This window comes from Centroberyx affinis, unplaced genomic scaffold (genome assembly GCF_046629955.1).
Source record: "Centroberyx affinis isolate AG114_WGS23_722 - 3 ecotype Tasmania unplaced genomic scaffold, CSIRO-AGI_Caff_v1 ptg000503l_1, whole genome shotgun sequence".
Classification (NCBI taxonomy): Eukaryota; Metazoa; Chordata; class Actinopteri; order Beryciformes; family Berycidae; genus Centroberyx; species Centroberyx affinis.
In genome coordinates, this window is record NW_027279155.1 from 614,847 (window position 1) to 634,002 (window position 19,156).

Consider the following 19,156-nt stretch of genomic DNA (forward strand, 5'->3'; position numbering starts at 1 on the left):
CCTCACATGCTCCATCTTCTCAAATGGTACAAATTCCCGCAAGGCTTGGTGTATAAGTTTGCATGGCTCCCAAAGTAAAAAGAAAAGAGGAAGCAGTGTCTGTGCTGCCTGTGACAATATGAATGAGAGTCTGTAATGACTCATGAACATCTTAATATCACTGACCTTTAAAGCATGCCACCAATTTGAGTGCATTCTTTGAATCCATAATAGGGCTAGTCCAATAGATCTTATCATTTACATACACCTGGGACATAAAGGGTTATATAAAGCGCTCTTGCCTGCTGAGGCATGAACACTAAATTCTCCAGCTGTGCTCACTCACTCACATACACCTGTTGGTATGTTGCTTTAACTGGGAACTTGTGAAACCCTCATAGCAAACATTCTTTGGATATTACTGCTCACATGGTTGAGAAACTTATCTGGGTTGTCATCAAATGTAGCTTCAGCAAAATGCATTTTCACAGATAGGTAGGTCGATATAGGGAAATGTCTGGAAGTTTCCAAATGTGATTGTGAATCACAGACATGGAGCAGGCTGTGGATGTGTGACATTAAACCAGTTTCACGGACAAACATGCCTTTTGAACATGTGTCCGTTTACAGGCGGTTTTCTGGGAAAACATACCACCTCATTTGAGGAACAGGCTATTCATAGTTATGGTAAGTTATAGTGAAAAGTTCTCAGATCATTTAAAATAGTCTGTTCCCTTTTGTCTGGATAGTGACAAAATACAACACATCTTGGATTTCTTAAATGTTATCTGTAATGGGCTACGATTGTTTCTATTGCTGCTGTATGCACAACTGTACCTCAGATCACCTCAGATGACTACTGTGTACTGTGTTGACCTCTTAAACTACATCAAGCTCCAGCTCGTTTGCATGAATTTTGCAGCCACTTTTTTTATGATCTCTCTGATCATTGCACATACTATTATGCCATCATCCATATGTATCATTATTCATTGGCCCTGTAGCCTCGAAAATAACAAACTGACTTTGCACATGTAATTACCCTGCACCTGGCTATTTGGTGTCTCGTCTTTGCTTCTGAGTCATGTGCCATTGTCTTCGTTTAGCCTGAAGATGATCCTCCACTATGCGTCTTTAACACCACAGCTTTACAGAACGCCTCTCTATGTCACTCCAGACACAGTACGTTTTGACTCATCCATCCATTTCCTTCTGACTGAATCAGTCTTGTTGGACTACGCAGCTCTGTTGATTCACTGGAAACCACAGGCAATCCTAGACTAGACTAGCCAGACAGATAGCCTTGGTGAACTCCTGTGCTTCACACCAAACAGATAGTAAATGTTTCATGGAGGATATTATCTTTTATCGAATGCTTTTGCTAGTATAAACATCGCATTGTCATGCGTCAAATGTCAAATTCAGGAACTAAGAAAAGCAGCCTTGTTTTTAGTTTCACTGCCATGCATTTTTCAGTTTATCCAATGGGTTCTGAAAAGGTTTCATAAGGACCAAGGGTCGTAGAATTTTCTCAGCCCACAGAGGAGCGTGTAATCCCTCAGATTAAGTGAAAACATGAAAATCACCAAAATTGGAGTTACATGGTTTTCATCTGTCAACACCTTTATGTCAGATTCTCTTACTTCTCTCACAGTCTGGTTTATGAAATTAGATGGTGTGTGTGTGTGTGTAATTGTATGTCTGTGTGTGTGTTGGAGGGCACAATGAATAAAACAAAATACTATCCTCATTGCTCAAAAGTTAAGCAAAGTGTAGTGAATAAATATTAGAGGTTGCTTATCCTGAGTAGCACATGTGGTTAATTCATCACACCGCCAACAATTTTACATGATGACAGTTGCTTCAGTATAAGGAGTGCTATCCCAGAGGAAAAAAGAATGGTTGGCTTCTAATTTCCATCTACTCCATCCTTTATTGGGATGAGAAAATGGTGTCAAAGGAACATAAGGTGAGTCAGAGGGGTGAGAAAAAACTGACATCGGTGGCAGAGGAGCAGAGCAGGTGTGAAGCTCTTGCTGCTGCTGGGTCACAGTACAAAGCAAAACACCTTCATACCACCATCAGGTACGACTATAGGCGCACTGTTGCTATCAACAGCGACCCATAAAATCCCTGCTAGTGGCTTGCTATCTGAGAAGTTTGCTTCATCTCAATAGCAGGCCTAAAATAAGAGGACGGTGCCCTGATTTATGTGGAAAAGTAAGGGGGTGGGGGCACATTCCATGACTGCTCGAGGCAGGAAGTTTTGGAATCTCCATGGAAATTAAGGCAAAACACTGAGCTCCGCAGAGTTATTTTTCCAAGTATTTCTCACAGGCGTTAGTGCAAAATGTGCTCAAAAAGCCTCCAAAAAGAGACAGATGATTTCTTACTGAGTGTCCCCTCCAATGCTGCCTGCACTGCTGATTTACTCACATGATAACACAAATATTTTTTAAAAAGCACAATAACGGTAGAGGTAAGATGACTATAACTAAGCAGACTAAAACCACACAAATATGAACACAGTACGAGAAATTGTAATGAACACATTGTATATTATCGCACAATCTCATATGAATCTATCCTTTATTGACCATATAAAGCCAACACAATACTCTTAGGCTTTGTTATGTTTGAACAAGCTTACTTCAGTGAAACCTATTCTTGATCCAGTAAGACTGGTGTGATCAAGTGAGAATCATCCACAGTTGGTGGGAGTCAGACTGATGAAATCATGGTGATAAATGCAATATCTGACAATAATCACTGTACTTCTTGACAAACTCCAGATGCTTATGGAATGCATATATTCCCTGTCCGTCTTGGCTGGATAATGAGTGAAGGATACTCGGCTTGCGTGTGACGGCCGCCAGGAATGAACCTCCCTCTGCGGAGCTGTTCAAACTTGGCACCGCTTCGAGTCACGTAATCATAACCTTTCACCTATAGAACCACCAGCATCACCCAGAGTTATGTGGGGGCCTCAGACATACTGGCATTCGTGGCTGGATGAAATATCTGAAATGTGATCGTTCTGAGCAGGAACGGGACCAAAATAATGGTAAATCCGAGCTTGCCGGGTTACACATGTCCCATTTGAAAAGGTATAAGTAAAGCCAGCGGGAAGAAGACATGCGTGGCATTTCTGGAATGCCACTCCAAGCTCACTGAGAGGAGCTAAGAGGCCAAATATTTACACTGAAAGTCAACGCTTGCTGAAAAATAGCCATTGCAACAACAGCAGGGAAATTGCGTGTGATCTGAGGACATCATGGAGATCTTATACTGTAGATAGAAGATACAAACTAAGAATGCACTGTAAAAGAATTGAAAAAGAATACCATTAGAGGCTTGGAATTCAATAATCAACTTACGTCCAGACGTACACAGAGATAAGAAAGAGAGAATCTTTTTTTACATTTCAGTTTGCACGATATCCCCTTATTGCATTGAGTTAGGTGGGTCACATAACCATACCTTACTTCTCAGACTTCATTAAACGCTTAAATGATGTGAGAGTGAGTCTGAGCAAGTGTGAAATTTGACATCATATGAAACAAGTTCCTCTGCAGGTTGTGAGAGACGCACTATGTTGTAGGTTAAATCCCATATTTCAGTTGCTTAGAGTACAATGTACAGTGTACAAAGTACAGCTTACAGTTCAATGCCACTGGCATTTCTCTGTCATGAGAGACTTGTTTGATTAGGACTAATGAAAAACAGACTGTCAGGGTTATACTGCACCAGTGAAGCAAGGGTAAATGCCATGAAGAAATGTTGCATGGGGTTCCAAAAAACCCATAAAGCCTGGATCACAAGCATTCAGTCAAGAGAACATTTTCAACCACAGCACACGTACAAACTATGAGGGATGTGAACCAGCAAACAAAGGACAAACACAGACTGCTGTCAGTGAAGGAGCTGAAGTGGATTTGTGGATGCTGAATGAGCCTAGCTCTCTGAAGAAGTATTGTTCCTAGTGGGGTTTTTTATCATGGCCTCAAACTTTACAGCGTAGTCAAAGATGGTACCACGGTAATGTCACACCGATATAAAACCTTACGCTACACCACTGGCAAGGTTTCTTCCATGTTTTTTGTCTTAAAAAGGTTTTTTCATGGGAGTTTTTCCTTGTATGCATTGAGGGTCTAAGGCTGGTGGTGCCCTGTAGGTTAGACTATGTAGAATAGGCTATTATGTCTTGCTATAAACAGTTATGTCTTCCTGACATTTGTCCTACATCATTCTGTTCTATAGGTTGATTGTTGAACAGTTAGATGTAGTTAGGCTCATTCTCTGTACAGTCCTTTGAGACATGCTTGTGCTAAACGTCTATATAAATAAACAAACTTGAACTTGAACTGGAACTTGTACCATCAAGTGTATTAAAAAGATTGTTGTTCAGTATTCCACTTAATGTAAATCTAATAAAGCTGCCTCAAGCATAACCCATCGAGATCGTAATACGCATGGAATGGACGTAATACCATAATATGATATCATTCGAAATGGTCTGTCAAGACTATATGGAAACCTCATGAATTTAATTGCATTTCATTTGGCTTTTTAAGGCTTTTAAACCTTTTCTTTACTCTGGGATAGTGTGGGCCACATAGTTGACTAGTTGATTAACCGAGTTATTTAACCTATGAGGGAAAGAAACTATCAACCTGCACCGACTGCATGAAGATAGAGTATGTTGCGGTTTTTATTTCCAATTTTCCTACAGTAAAACAGCAAACCTTTTGTATCTTGGTGAAATGTGTGGTTATTTATTTTAGTTTTTGTTTCATATAATCCAAATTATGTCAAAGTAATGAACTGCCAAACTTGAAAGTTTGGTCTTTAAACATTGAAACATGCACCTGCCAAATCTACACTTGACATCCAACAGATGAAGAGTGAAGAGTGTCTTGTTTGTGTGGAAAATAATTTGTATTCACCCCAAGATTGAGGCTTATTGAGACCTTGTGTGTTGCTAATAGCGCCAGTAGCCAATAGTCAAGCAGGTTAAAGATTTGTTTTTCTCCTCTGAATAAATTGGTGCTCTTCACTGATGATGAAGATACACCTAATGCTTGTTCAAGTCAGGATGCTCCCCCATGACACAAACACACCAAGGTTTCCATAATGAAGTTGTCATTTTGCATGAATTACTTATCAAAACAGTATGAAAGTTAAAAACAGACAAAGAATCTTTTATCAGACATATATTAAGGATTTTAATCTATTATTGTGAAATGTTAAAGGCATATACAAAATTTTCCATTACAAAAGTTCACAGCAACATCAAAATGGGTCAACCAGCTGAAGCAAGGCATCTTAATAGAACCTTTTGTATTCGTATGTCATCAGTTATAACTTAAAAGTAGTGTAAATCTTTGGCATCACAAAAGAAAACAAATACAAATGTACAGATGAAAAAAACAAAACAACTACAAAATATATTAACTTCTCTCACTTCAAACAGCCCTTTATGTAAACACAGTCCATATAGTGAAGGGCATTTTAAAAAGCAACTCAATCTGACACATTGCACTGACCAGCAGATGCACTGTGAGAAAATAAGATTAAAAACCTTAAAGGGGAATACCGGTCAAATCTAAGAATTCACATGCTGTTTGTAAGACCTCAACCATGAATCCAGTCTGTGAAGTTTTCAAGATTCACAGCCTGGAGCTACTCCATTGACAATGAACTGGAGACTGACCTTGTGGACTCCTCAATGGAGGTTTTGAGGTCTTACACCTAAAATAAGATTTTTAGATAAACGGTTACAGTTCTGAATCAGATCATGTATACATTTCCTCAGAAAATCACCTTCAGCGAAGCTCGGTCTGGCATCAAAGCCGTGACCAGGAAACCTATCTGACTATTTGTCACTAGTAAATGTTCAAGGAATTACATAATTGAATACTTAAGTTTAGCAGTATTCCCCTTTAAAGAGTAGAACAATTCTGAATCCTGGCACATTCCAGTTAAATACAGCCCTACTAAACACTCGCAAAAGAGGGGTCTACATTCAGCAGTGTTCACTGATCCAACACTATGCAGGGAGAATTTCATGTAAAGGACATTCATGGCGCAGAAATGTGAGATACTTGAGAAATGGAGAAGAAAGCATAGCTGAATTTAAAAGTGTTGGTGCCAACAAATAGAATGGCAAATGCAGGCCAAATATAGTTGGCCATTTCCATGTTACTATCGTCGATTTAGACGCCCATGGTAGAACCAGCTATCATGGCTCAGAAGAAATAACTAGACCCAGAAAAAGACTCATGTTGAGAACGCATGCCATTTTAACAAGGGCGAGGGGTCAGACTTTAGATAGCCTTTTTCTTTAACGGGAGCATTCCCTCAGCGAGGAATGTGAGAAGATTAGCTCCAGCATGTCAGCAGAGGGGGGCGGAATGCCGGGCAGTAGCCATCTGAGGCCCCAAACATTAACCCGGGATCTTGAAAATTAGACCCCTGTGAAACACTGTCAATCCTCGCAGGTTTTTTAAAGAGAGAATGAGCAGACATGTTCCGCAGGCTCCGCCTTCAAAGGAAGTTTCTAAATCCTCTGCTGAGATGTGAGCAGAGCCCTAAATGTCTTTTAAAAAGAGAGAACCAACTGCATAGTTAATTTAGGTTGGGGAATGCTGGTGTTGAGTTAATTAGTGTTTACTCAAGCAGTCTGTTAAACAGAATAATCCTAAAATATGGCATGAAAACAAGTAGAGGATGCTTCTATTGACTTTACAAAGCACTCCCATTGGTTTCAGAAAGGAGAGTAATGAGAAGGTTATTGGCAACTGAAGTAACCATAGACAGATTGCATACTTGATCCAGGAAAGTGAGTCATTTGTATATCATTGAAAAAAGTGAAGCAGAGCAAGGCAAAAGTGAGAAACTGAGTGGATCCTTTTCTTCCTCTTCTTTCATACAGAAAAAGTCACATCACACTATGAGCAGCACTTATAAATATAAATACATAACTAAAAAAATAATAATAATAACAAATTACATGCACAACATATATGCAAATAAGCAGCCCAATTCCTATCATAATGCAGAACACTGTCCAGGTACCTTGAAGAGTTCAGACTTGTGAGGGAACGTGGCAAAGTTCAGAGTGTTTGAGGAAGAGGAAAGCTCAGCTCTCCTCCCCACACTGTGACACATTCTGGATTCTCCTGTGGAGAAACACATGTTGCTTTAGGTGAAACTGCCTGGGAGACGTCTCCTGCAGCTCTGTCAGAGAGAGACGGGCAGCTCGTCATTCCCTGCAGTCGGATGTAGAGGAGCGGCTTTATCTTCTCAACCCGAGAAGTCGCTGTCCACGTCAACTATCATTGTTCAGTCATATGAGCTGCGGTCAGCGCTCCAAATACGATTTCAAATCAGGATTTCAACCATCTCTGCATCTGAGCCGTTGATGGTCTTGAGTGTCTTGAGCGGTGTCTTTGGCTCCTCCAAGTTGTCTACATTGAAGATAAAAGTAGCACATTAGACAACTGTAATGCTTGCTACTTGCGACCTTGTGTCACTGAACAGTATTATTTTAACAACAAAGTTTTAACTTATTAGTATCTACTTCCTTTGTCTGCCCTGACTCTGGGTCTGGTTACACTTTAAATAGCAGAGGTCAAAGGATAGACTTATTTTCTAAATTAGTATAACAGTAGTTTCTGACAGCAGACTCAGATGGGGGTTAGGGTGTGGGGGGTAAACGCTTAATGAAACCCACCAGAGGAAGCTGCACAGATTGCCTCTGAAGCCGCTAGCCTGCCAGACTCTGCTGTGAGCTCAGGCTCCGGTGAGGCCGCGTCGCTCTGGGTGCTGCAGTCTCTGCTCTGGACCTTAGGCGCTGCGCAGGGCCGAGATGGCAGCACGGCGGCACCTGTCTGGTCATCCGAGAGGCTCTTCCCTACAGACAAAAAGAGGAAGGTGCTTAATTAGCAGCTTACATCTACACATGTACACTCCCAAACATCTGCTCTGTAGAGTACTTCCCATGACTATTCTGGATCTGCTATTCTGGAGTGTGAGATGATATGCATTCCAGTTTAAAAACACGTTGTCTATTTGAGGGATACGAAAGGGTTGTCTCCTAGTCCTTTTTTTTTTTAGGAAGCGTACATTCTGTCTGGCGACGCTGACCAGTCTGCCAGTTGTCACTTAATAGCATGTGTCTTTTAAGATTCAAAATTCCTTGGTGTTGCATGAGCCAAACTCTTGCGCTCACCTTTCCCCTCGGTGGAGCGGTCTGCTGCGCTGCTGGCCACGGTGTTGATGGAGGGGACGGACCTGGCCAGACGAAGCCCCTGTTTCTCCAGCTTGCCCTGCTCCCATCTGGAACGCTGCTGGAGCACCTTGATCACAGCATCCTTCTCCAGGAGCTGGGCATGGAGCGCCCGGATCCTTAACACACACACAAGTAACACGACATGAGTGCACATACCCCCAGCAGACATAAACTGGCATATAAACATCAGTGAAATGTTCAGAAGGTGAGCAAGGATGGAGAACGATGTGTACCTATTCTCCATCTCCTGGTGTCTGTGACTAGACAGTGGCAGGTCTTCATTGAAACTGCTGTTAGGTGAATGTCGGGGTGAGTGCTTGATGATGGTTGTATCTCTGTTAAAAAAGAAAGAGGACTGTTAAAATACTTGACAACTAAAATGCATTACAATTGCAACCGATGTTTCCATCATTCCCATATTTCTGGATGTCCAGACGTACCTCTGAGCTGCAGCAGTGGCAGCTGCGTCCATGGCAAACTGCCTCATAGTGCTCTCCTCCAGGTACTTCTGCTCCCACTTGGTGATGTCTGCCTCCAGGGCCAGAATACGCTCCTCTCTCTCCCTCAGCTGCTGCTGCAGCGTGGAGGAACTCAGTTCGGAGGCCAGGGGGTCCACTGCCTGGTTCTGAGACTATGAGGTAAGAGAGATAACGTTAGGCTTGAAGGGAGAAAAAAAACATTTTGAATTTATGCTGCAGACATGAAGAGGATGCACAAGTCTCTAATGTAATAAGGGCCTTCTCCTCACCTGTTGCGCCCTCAGGCTTTTCAGCTCCTGCTCCAGTCGGGTGCGCAGCCGCAGCTCCAGCGCTTCCCTCTTCTCACACGCGGCCTGCAGCTGAGCCAGCGCGCTCTGCAGCCGCTCCACCTTCTCGACGTAGGCCCTCTTCCTCTGCAGCTCTTCCTCCAGCTGCTGGTTGCGGGCCTGCGCCGAGCCCAGCGCCTGCTCCAGCACCTCCCGCCTCCGCAGCCACTCCTCCCCGGAGACACGCAGGTGCTGAATCTGCCTCTCCAGACGCTCACGCTCGCGCTGCTGCTCCTCATCTGAGATAAGAGAAGAGAAGAGACTGGGGTTAAGAGATGTAACAAACTCTAATAGTCACATGTTCCTGACAGATATAAGGAGAAGGAAATTCATGTATTCCTCATCTCCTGTTGTCCAGGGACAAAGAGAATATAGGAGAAGTCATTTGCCAGTGATGGGTCAATCAAGCTGCTACGTAAGCGGTCACTTAGGGAACTACCTTTTGAATGGAATGTGACCCAACAAGAGACATTTACACAACGCTGTAAGGCATGTAGTAAAACGGCAGATGATTCGACTCTGTCCTCTAACCTTACAACAAATCACTGAGTCACAGCCAACATTGAAAGTAAAGATACTGTGCTATAAAAAATAAAAGATTTCACATTTACTCATTCAAAACTAGACTGATTTAAATGAAAACTAATGGAAAGTAAAAAGCAGTTTGCCTCCTGTGCCACTTTAAAAGGGGAGCGATTACACAAGAGGAGTGCATGCCTGTGGAGGGAATGCAGACTTCCTCTTATCCACTTACGCACACAGGCATAGCTTTGTACTGGGAAAAGCTCTGGAATGCCTCTAAGGACATGAAGTAAACAAGCATCTCAAAATAAAATTCAAGCATTCCACGCAGAAAAAAAAAGTATAATCTACACATCCCGCAATTGTATTTCACACACCGTTTTGGTTCTGCTGTGGCCAGATAACTGTTTCAGGAAAAACAAACTGAGGGAGAACATTTGTGAACTTATGCCTCAGTCATGGCTGTATTAAATTCCCAGAAAACGGCAATGATCATTCCAGCAGGGTAATGTGTAACAGAACAGTATGGCTTGATTATGTAACTACAGCTGATTGAGAAGATGTTTGAAAAACATTAGGCAACTTCTGAAAGTGACCATATGTTGAGACCCCTTTTTTTTACAGTCTATGGTTGAGAAAGTAGCATTTCACCTGATAAGGAAGCTAACATTTGGAAGTAACTCATGTTTGAAAACCTTATCTTTTCTACCTCATTGTCAAATTCTTGTAATCAAAGAACAGCTTTGAAATTTTGTCACACCAATAAGTGTAATGCAAGTATGATTTGGCATGGTCGGTGATCATCATATGGCAAACCCGTAAAGCATTCATTCATGCTTTTTCCCCTTAAAAGACCCTATCATCATATAACTGCCATCAGTCTGACATTATTAATATACACTATAATTTTACCGCATGAAGATGTATTCTAAAAAGCTGGGTAAACACTATTCCGCAAAAAAAGGTGAGTAAACTGAGTTTAGGTGGGTTGACCCTCCAATACACCCCTGCATAGAGCAGAAAAAAGGCAATGAGTTATTCACAACTGACCAATCATGACTTCAATCCCTGAGGTAAAGAAATGCCCAAACAAGGAGAGACAGCTAGCCAGGGGTCATGTTGAGTTGGGAATGGATGCCCTGGAGTCCCAGTCTTATTAGTTCCCCTTGAGGAGGGAGGTCAGCAGCTATGCAACTCTGAGCAGGGGGGAGGGAGGCATTCCCGATGCCGGAACAGCCTGAAATACCTAAAAAAATTCCTGGAATCCAGGCCACATTTACTGCTGCTATGAAAAATAGCTGGCATTTAAGTGCCAAGAGCAACTCTTAACATTAGAAGTAGAGCCATTTGTGTCCCCATATGCGGCCCCAGCCTTCCAACAGACCACCTCAATGTAGGAGGAAACCGATCCCAGCTCAACTATGTCCCTGCCATTGTGAAGTGCTTCACAATGCAATGTGATTTGTCAAATCGGGCCTAATAAATACATCCTGAATTCTTTCTACTTCCCTCTGCCATAAGCCTGCCTTAATGAATAGTTTGCGAAATGGTATGACAAAGAAGACATTTCCACTTATAAAAAATGAATGTAAACTCACTTTGCTCAAGGAGTTTAACAAAGACGTGCTGTTTCTGGTCTGAACATTCAGCTTCCTTGGCCACTCGCTGTTTGTTAGCCGTCTCAAGCCGATCTGTAATTTACAGAGGAAAAGAAATAAGTGATGACGTTTACACACATTCAATTAAATTCAAAGGCTGGTTGTGAAGTATGAGTACAGTTATGGTTCAAAGGTGAATGTGGTCATTACCTCTCAGGTCTCTGTTAAAATCATGCAGCCTCTTAATCTCTCCCTCTAGTTTATTCCTCATTGTTTTCTCCAGCGTTTCCCGCTTGGCAGAGCCTTTCATCAGGGTCTCATAAGCTTCAGATATCCTCTGGATCTCCAACTCAAGCTGGGAGAAAAATATGAAAAGAAAATTCTGAGTTAAAAGCCATTCTCTGGGAAAGGCATCCCCATTGGTCAGGATAGTGTTTTATGTTGCAACGGTCAAAATCAATGAAGCTGATTAGTCATATGTAAAAATGCTGTCGTTCACTTCACTGTGTAAGCCTGCAGGCAAATGGCTTCTTAACACTATGCGCAACTGAAAACTGGGAATCAGCATTCCTTTGTGAACACTTATGGGTCCCAGGTGTCAGGGCATTTATCTCCTTTCATGGCAATATGCCAGTATGCTTTGAAAGACAAAGGAAACAGGATGTGTTGTAGGCATTCCAGAGTCAGGAATGGGAAGATTAACCTCAACACTGTGTTAAGACACACCTAAATGGTAGAGCACATTTTTGAACATTCCCAAACAGCAGAAACAAAAGTTTTATGGTGGAAGGCTAAACAGGTTTGTGTGAAATAAATATGATAAAGGGCTTTGCATACACATGGAGGAGTTGATTAGTTCCAAATCAGTACATTTGGAAAATCTTTCTATGTCACAGTGACTCCTCACTGAGGTAAAACAATCCCTGGGATCCCTCCAGCGTACGTATGCTAGACGGCTTATCACCCTGATATGCAGCATTGGCAAACAACTATTGTTTTATGGTTTCCACACCCTCTGTGAGCCAACAGCTCTATATATCACTCCACCTTCTCTCACCTTCTGTAGCCTGGCTGCCTTCTCGGTGTAGACCTCCAGCTCCTTCCTGAGCCTTTCATTCTCCCGCATCAACATGTCCATCTGAACTGAGTTATTGCTGGCGTTGCTGGAGGCTGTGGTGAATGGCTCTGGGCCAGCAGGGCTCACTGTGTGGTAGATGCTGTTGTGAGCCACCTGGGACTGAGCAGACACATACCTACTGAGAGGAGACATGAGTGATTCATTAAAACACTGCTGAAAACCACAATTGGCAAGGTCTGAAAAATCCTAAGCGAAATTATTGTCCTCAGCTATGTAATAGCCATGGCACTATTTGATCTGATACTCGAGTAAAGACCAACCAGAGCAGAATTGTAGCAATAAGTGGAAAGTTGTGCTGATCTAAGTGAGCAGTGTATTTACAATGTTAAGATGTCTTCCATCTATTGTGTAGTGGTTACCTGTGATGCTGTGAATGGAAGGGGGGAGGAGGCTCTTTGTAGTAGTGTCCATGCTCCTGTGAGTGGCTGAGCATATATCCAGGCAGCCTGACACAGAAAGGATAGTCCGGAGGTGGGCCGCGCTGCTGCGGACACTGCTGGGCCCCGTGCCCGTCAGGTGCCACAGGGCTTGAGAGATTATTGTACAGCTGCGGATAGCTGTGTGAAGAGCTCATAAGCACACTGTCTCTAGGTCCGTTCCTCTCCAGAGAGAGCTGCATGAGCCGCTCACTGAGGGAGCGAGCGTGCTCCCGCTTCATGTCCCACTGACCCTCACCTTGACTCCCCATAATGTCCACCCTGGGGCCCTCCAGCTCGGCTTGCTCCTTCTGAGAGATCAGGTACTGGGAGTGGGCCTTGGCCTCCTCGTAGGTGGGCAGCTCTTCTCCATGGAGCTGGTACAGATGGCACACAGGGCTCTCGGAGTGCAGGCAATCCCCCTGGTGCTCCTGGCCTTGAGGCTCTTGCCGTGTGGACATCTGGATGTACTGACACTCGTCCTGAGTGAGGCTCTCCAGAGAGGAGCGCGGGCTGCCTGTGCCCCCGCCGCTGCTGCCTCCACGCAGGGCCTGCTGCTGGATGGCCAGAAGAGTGCGGGTGTCAGTCAGATTCCCGTAGCGGAGCTGCTCTTGGATGAGACGGTGCAGGACCGTGCCAGAAGACTCCTCAGCAGTTCTCATCTCATTCAACAGGAATTGAGCAAAAAGCGGTCTAGTGCTGGTAGTTTTGATACTGAGAAAACCAGAAATCTGTAGAAAGAACAATAATCTTCATTAGTAACAGATCAGAATTAGCACTGCACACAACAAATAAATTAAGTTTAAAGATACTGACCTATGAGCACAGTATTTTTTCATGACAACCTCCCCCCCTTTTTTGTAATGAACTATTTCCCCAACATATCCAGTGAGCCTCAAACAGAAACCAGCCAGGCACATTCATCTGAAATATATAATTATGATATAATTTACAAACTCTACTGTTGGAGCTGACTGTTGCTGTAACTGCATGTGATGTTGCTGAGGAAGTAATCATGACAGTGATGTCAGTGCAGATTCCATTCCATTGCCCAATCACTGTAAGCAGAACTTGCTCCAGTCGTACAGAGACATAATACCCAACTATTGCTAGAATGTGTAAATAATTTGAGAAGCATTAGAGGTTTCCCAATTCCCAGACATACACCAAATACAACAGAATCCCATAAGCTTCAAAGATATAAAATATGGTCCGACAAGCACACAAAAATACAATAAATGGCTTTAATTAAAAAGAAAAAACGTCATTTTAGATAACATACACAGATACATCTGATGTTACGCCCTCAATATTTCAATATCACCTTGTAATATCATCTTGTAAGAGTTGGTTAAATTATTTTCAAATTAATTCGAGAATAAGGAAAGGCTGTACAGGTTGATGTCCTACATTTTTAAAGATAATCCTGATCACATAAGAACCATCCTTCTAATTTAAACAAAACAAAACTGAGAATCTCTCATACATAATACTATAAGCATTGTGCCATGCAAAAACCCGTGCCAATGGGACGTCTAGTTAACTGGCATCCGAATAAAATCCGGTATGCGCAAAGCAAACCGCGTGCAAAAATCGACAAGAGCGAGAGATAAATGGGAAAGGAAAAGAAAATAGAAAAGACAAAACTCACCAAACTATAGTCTCATCACACACAAAACCGTAGACGTGGTGTAATCTCTCAAGGTTGTACGTCTAATGAAACAATTCCTGCAAGTACCAGGCTTTCTTTTTGCCATGTACTTGGAGCGCGGAGCGGTGTGTGTGCGCCTATGGGCGGCTCTCCCAGCAGACTGAGCAGGAGGGAGAGCGCACTGCACTAATAAATAACTGAGGCCCGATTGTTCGCTGCGACTGGAATGACTGGAATGCAAAGGCTCCAAGTCCCTCTGGGATCAAAAGCAGAGCACAGAAAAAATGGGGGGCAGGGCAAGCAAAAATTGGATTCAGAGCAGCAGCACCATCTCAGCTGGCTGCCTGTGTCATGTAAAACAGCTTGTTATTGTTGTTTATGTTGTTTTGTAGTTATAGGAACTGTAATTGAATACAGGCCCTATAGAAGGTATGGGGGCTTTTGAGTCCTTATAGTTTAAGGGGCGTTATAGGAATGTAATTGTGAGACCATAGGAGATAGAAAATAGCATAAAGTGCAATATATTCACTATAACCTCACTGTTGAGTATCACAAACACACTCACAAGTCCCTGTAGGAATATTATAGGGATTTTTTATTATGAATGCTATGTTGCCCTAATGCAGAAAATGTGAAAATGCATTCAGAAATGACCAACATGGAACAAAAACAATCAAGGCCAGAAGTTCTTTTACAGTCTCAATACAAAACTGTCACATAGGTACTGACAAAACAAACACGCACACTTTCTCTCCCCCTCTCTCATCACAAATGTGGTCAAAATGGTCAAAAATGTGATCATGAAAAGCAGACCATATTATGACTTTCAATAAGTAGAACTGCAATGTATGGTGGGTAGTTACTACACACATGATAGGCCTACAGTACATTTCACTTCATAGCACCAACTCAGGTATTAGATCCTATTACAATTACCACAATAAACAAATGTACCAGTAAACCAGTGATCTAGAAATGAAAAGAAAAAAACATTTTCATATAATTGAGGCATGGATTAATCATTATTCCTTGAACAGCCTATTGTCTGCATGTGCCTGGTAAATATTTAAGCCACGGCCCGTGCCAGTTAATTGCAGAGTGTGTGTCTGTGTGGACACGGAGGGAGAGGGGCGGGTGCAAGGCACGCTGCCTGCCAGCTGTCCGTGGACTGAAATCCCCTTCCCCTCCTTAATGAGAGCTCAGAGAGATGCATTGTTCTCCCCAAAGCAGACATGACGAGGACGGCCCTGCCATCTGCTGTTCTCCCCTCCACCACTAGCACCAGCAACACTTCCTCCATACACATGCATGTGGAGAGCCTGGGATCAGCTCAGCTGGCCGTGGGGGTTGGGCAACCACACATTGGATAGTAATGTTGTTGAATGCATAATATTTCTTGTGCAACCTTTTTTGTGTGAAAAGGGTCATCCTGAGGCGGCGGTAGTGGAGGTTGTGGGGAGAAACAAGTCTCCACTTGTCAACAAGTTTACTTTATCTCCAACAGTCACATCTCTTAGGCAAATGCCCACCTGGTGATTTGCATGGCAGTTGAAGTCCAACAGTTTCTAAAAAATGTTGAGTGCTCCAGCAACTGATAAGCGTGAATAGGTTTTGCCATTGCATGATTCATTTGGGCCATCAAGATAAGCAGAGGTTGGTAACACTTCACATTATCTTGTTGTACTATGTATAATTTTTACTACCATTTTACATTGCAAAGTGCCATGGCTAGTGCTTTTTTTATTTACCACAGGTGAAGTAGGATAATAATTAAACCATCAAACTGTGCTATGTAAGCACAAATAAGTGGTATGAGCAATAATGGGCCATGTTCATAAAGCGTGTCATCCCTGGATTATATCATGCAGTCCTATTGGCAGGTCACACAGTGTAATGGACACTATGCAGCATTTCTGTTAAGTCTTATTACGTCAAGCCAAAGAGTGTAACTACCCAGCAAGCACGTATGGAAACACGGATCACACATTTCATGTGTGATCCGTGTACATTTTCATTTCATTTCACACAATTCAAGTTTTTTCCTCATTTATTCACCCTACTACCTGATTTACTGAATGACACTAGTATTGCATTTGTCAGCTAAAGTTCACAACATGGAAGATGTAATTTGCTCTGCTTGCTTGTTGAGCGTTTGCTAATAGATATGATAGAAATGTCGGTGACATACTCCAGGGAATCACATGAGATAGAAAGCTAAGACAGTAATGGCAAAATATTAATACAATACAATACAATATATTATCTAATTTATATAGAATACAGAATATAATCAAATTGAAAAACAATATTATCAAGTTAAATAATAGTAACTATTAGCCTTTTGTGTGTTAAGTTTATTTAGCTATTAGAAGTCAGTGAGGCAGGCAGGTTGATGAGAAAAATGAAGCCTGCAACTCGTCATGCTCTGTCTCTCTTGGCCAAAGTAAGAAGAAAGTTTTCATGTTGATAAAATGCAACTATTACTGCTTCATTTTGAGCGCTCACAATTGTCAGGACTTTTTATCCATAAGGGAACAGGCACAACCCATATAACAGAAAATATAGCCTTCGGGGGTCTCATCAATTTCCTCCTGATATACTGAAGACATTTTTCACTTTGGTAGGATTTGTTACTTCACATAACTCTATTGCAGTGCATGAATGGTCAACTACCAATATTTGCCACTCCAGGGACTTGTAATCAGCAACACTCAGTTACAGTACTTTTGTTTACATAACCTAACTTCAAGTTAATATTTCAAACACTTATATAAACATGACAAAGTTGACCTATAAATTGTTATTTCATTGTAACTACAGGGTGCTATGTTTGAGGAAGTAATTTTGCCTGTCTGCAATTATCATTATTGAAAGTTACAAAAAAATCCTGAAATCAGTGGATCCTCAAGGCAGCTATTGTTGGTGTATGACTGCTCAATAATAAATCAATAAGAAGTGGAAATTAAAACTTCATTTCCAGTGTTTCTTGGTATAATTTGTTTATTTGCAGGAAGGAAATCCTGCCTCAGTTATTCTGTAGGCTGTGTGCCTGTCTTTGTTTTACAAACTGTCTTTTAGCACATGTGCAGCACAGCCAACATGTGTCAGTGCTAAGCTAGCTGGTGGAAACTCAGTGCCCTAAAGTATCAAATTCAGTGTTTTACCAGTAAAAACTCTGCTCACTGCATCCAAAACGAACTATTTTGTATATAGGTAGATAGGCATACTGTGCCATTTGTAAATCATCCAAGTCTAAATCGTGATTCATCCATTAATAAAGTATTTCGTATTGTATCGTATTGTATCGTATTGTATCGTATCCTCATTCAACCCCTTGTCTCATTCAGTCAGATCCAGCCTAACATCATTAAATGGTATCCATCACACTCAAAGCTTTTACACAGCTTTTAAAACATTTACTGCTGTTCTTTTCACATGCCATCAGGGTTGAGTAAACTTATTTGTAAGAAACTCGATGGCCTAAATATACTCTTTGTTGTTGAAGGGTTTAGTTGTTTCACTGATCAGACAGCAACATTACACAGATACAGACAGAACCACCACAAGCAACCGCATATGACAAGGAATTCCAAGGTGGCAAACTAATGTTTTTTTCAACCACAGGACCTGAAAGCAAGTGAACCTCCTAATATTGGTTGTTTACATGAGTGCCATGTTAACTAGACAAGGCCACAAAGCCAAAATGATTGACATAAGCATTACCGGTGGTGCGTTTTTCTGGCCTAAATGTTTTTCACCATGAGAGAATTGCGAATGGTTTGACTATATAAGTCTATATGTTGTTATCTTTAACCATGTGTCTCTTCTCCCTGTTTATATTAGCTGTGTACCAGAGCAGATGTGACAGCAAGGCATATTCTCATGGGAGGTGGAAGACTTGCAAGGGACGCTGGTATGGTCATTGGTGGGGTTTTTTTTAGGTGATTGTTGGTACACAATTCCCCACGAGTCAAGTATGGAAAGAAGCATTGGCATTCACTCAAGACACATATAAAATTTGCTGATGTTGGTTTGAAAAATGTTGTTATATATGTTTTAGTAAATACAAGAACATTTCAAAGCAAAAGATATATATATATATGTTATACTGGTTTTAGATATTCAACCATCCGCCTCTTGGTTTGAAACACATGTACCATCAGGAGTGATATTTAAGTTAGGCCACCAGAACCTGTGAATTAACCGGGCCATTTGAACCTGTTAATGGCCTGGCCTGGCCCGACTGGGGTAACACAATACAGTCTGTGATCTGGGAGCAGCAGCCTTGTTATGGGAGGTGGGACAAGCCAGGCGCTTCAGCAGCTCCTTTTGTTTTCCTGCAAAGGAGGAAATGGCCGCATTCCTCACATTACCATGTCCATGGGGTCTGATTGAGCCTCCAGTCTGCTGTTATTGGGGAAGAAGGGAGGGCAAGCAGCAGCCACTGACGTTTTCTATTGGGCCTTTCTCTAATGAATAATACTGGTGCATGGCTGTCCTGATTCATAAGCACAACTTTTCTTTGTAGACAATAGCTGTGAATTACATGTTTAAATAGATACTGCACCTCATAAAGAAGTTGCACAACAGCCCTACTGGCCCTGATGTGTGTTGATTTGTGATTTTCTTTGCAGTTTACTCAAGGTTTTAGAATGTCAGCTGGGACAGTTTTCCTATCACTCATGGTAGCCTACTTTCATTGAGTACACAGAACAAAATTATATTTTAATAAATGCAATCAATCATCTGAAGAT

At 42.0% G+C, this 19,156-nt stretch overlaps 1 protein-coding gene across 2 annotated transcripts; it reads right to left on the reverse strand.

Annotated features, from left to right (window-relative positions):
- Nucleotides 1–5,119: 5,119 nt before the first annotated feature.
- On the reverse strand, nt 5,120–14,544 carry amotl2a (angiomotin like 2a). Of its 2 annotated transcripts, none has more exons than XM_071517574.1 (11): nt 14,403–14,544; nt 12,695–13,482; nt 12,255–12,450; nt 11,408–11,552; nt 11,198–11,290; nt 9,021–9,316; nt 8,713–8,903; nt 8,506–8,607; nt 8,213–8,388; nt 7,715–7,894; nt 5,120–7,448 (listed from the first exon to the last, which is right to left on the reverse strand). In XM_071517574.1, exons 2-11 carry the CDS (start codon nt 13,411–13,413, stop codon nt 7,363–7,365), a joined length of 2,184 nt encoding a protein of 727 aa, XP_071373675.1. In that variant the 5' UTR covers nt 13,414–13,482; nt 14,403–14,544; the 3' UTR covers nt 5,120–7,362. The 2 variants fall into 2 exon arrangements, with proteins under 2 accessions (XP_071373675.1, XP_071373674.1); XM_071517573.1 differs by having other exon boundaries at nt 12,255–12,453.
- Nucleotides 14,545–19,156: the final 4,612 nt, after the last annotated feature.

Excerpts from the sequence above, each read along its gene's own strand:
- amotl2a (XM_071517573.1), bottom strand. The coding sequence starts at position 13,413 with ATGAGAACTGCTGAGGAGTCTTCTGGCACGGTCCTGCACCGTCTCATC. Across the intron at positions 12,454-12,694 it reads TTCCATTCACAGCATCACAG|TAGGTATGTGTCTGCTCAGT; the intron begins GTAACCACTACA and ends GTCTCCTCTCAG. Across the intron at positions 7,449-7,714 it reads AATCTGTGCAGCTTCCTCTG|ACAACTTGGAGGAGCCAAAG; the intron begins GTGGGTTTCATT and ends TCTTCAATGTAG.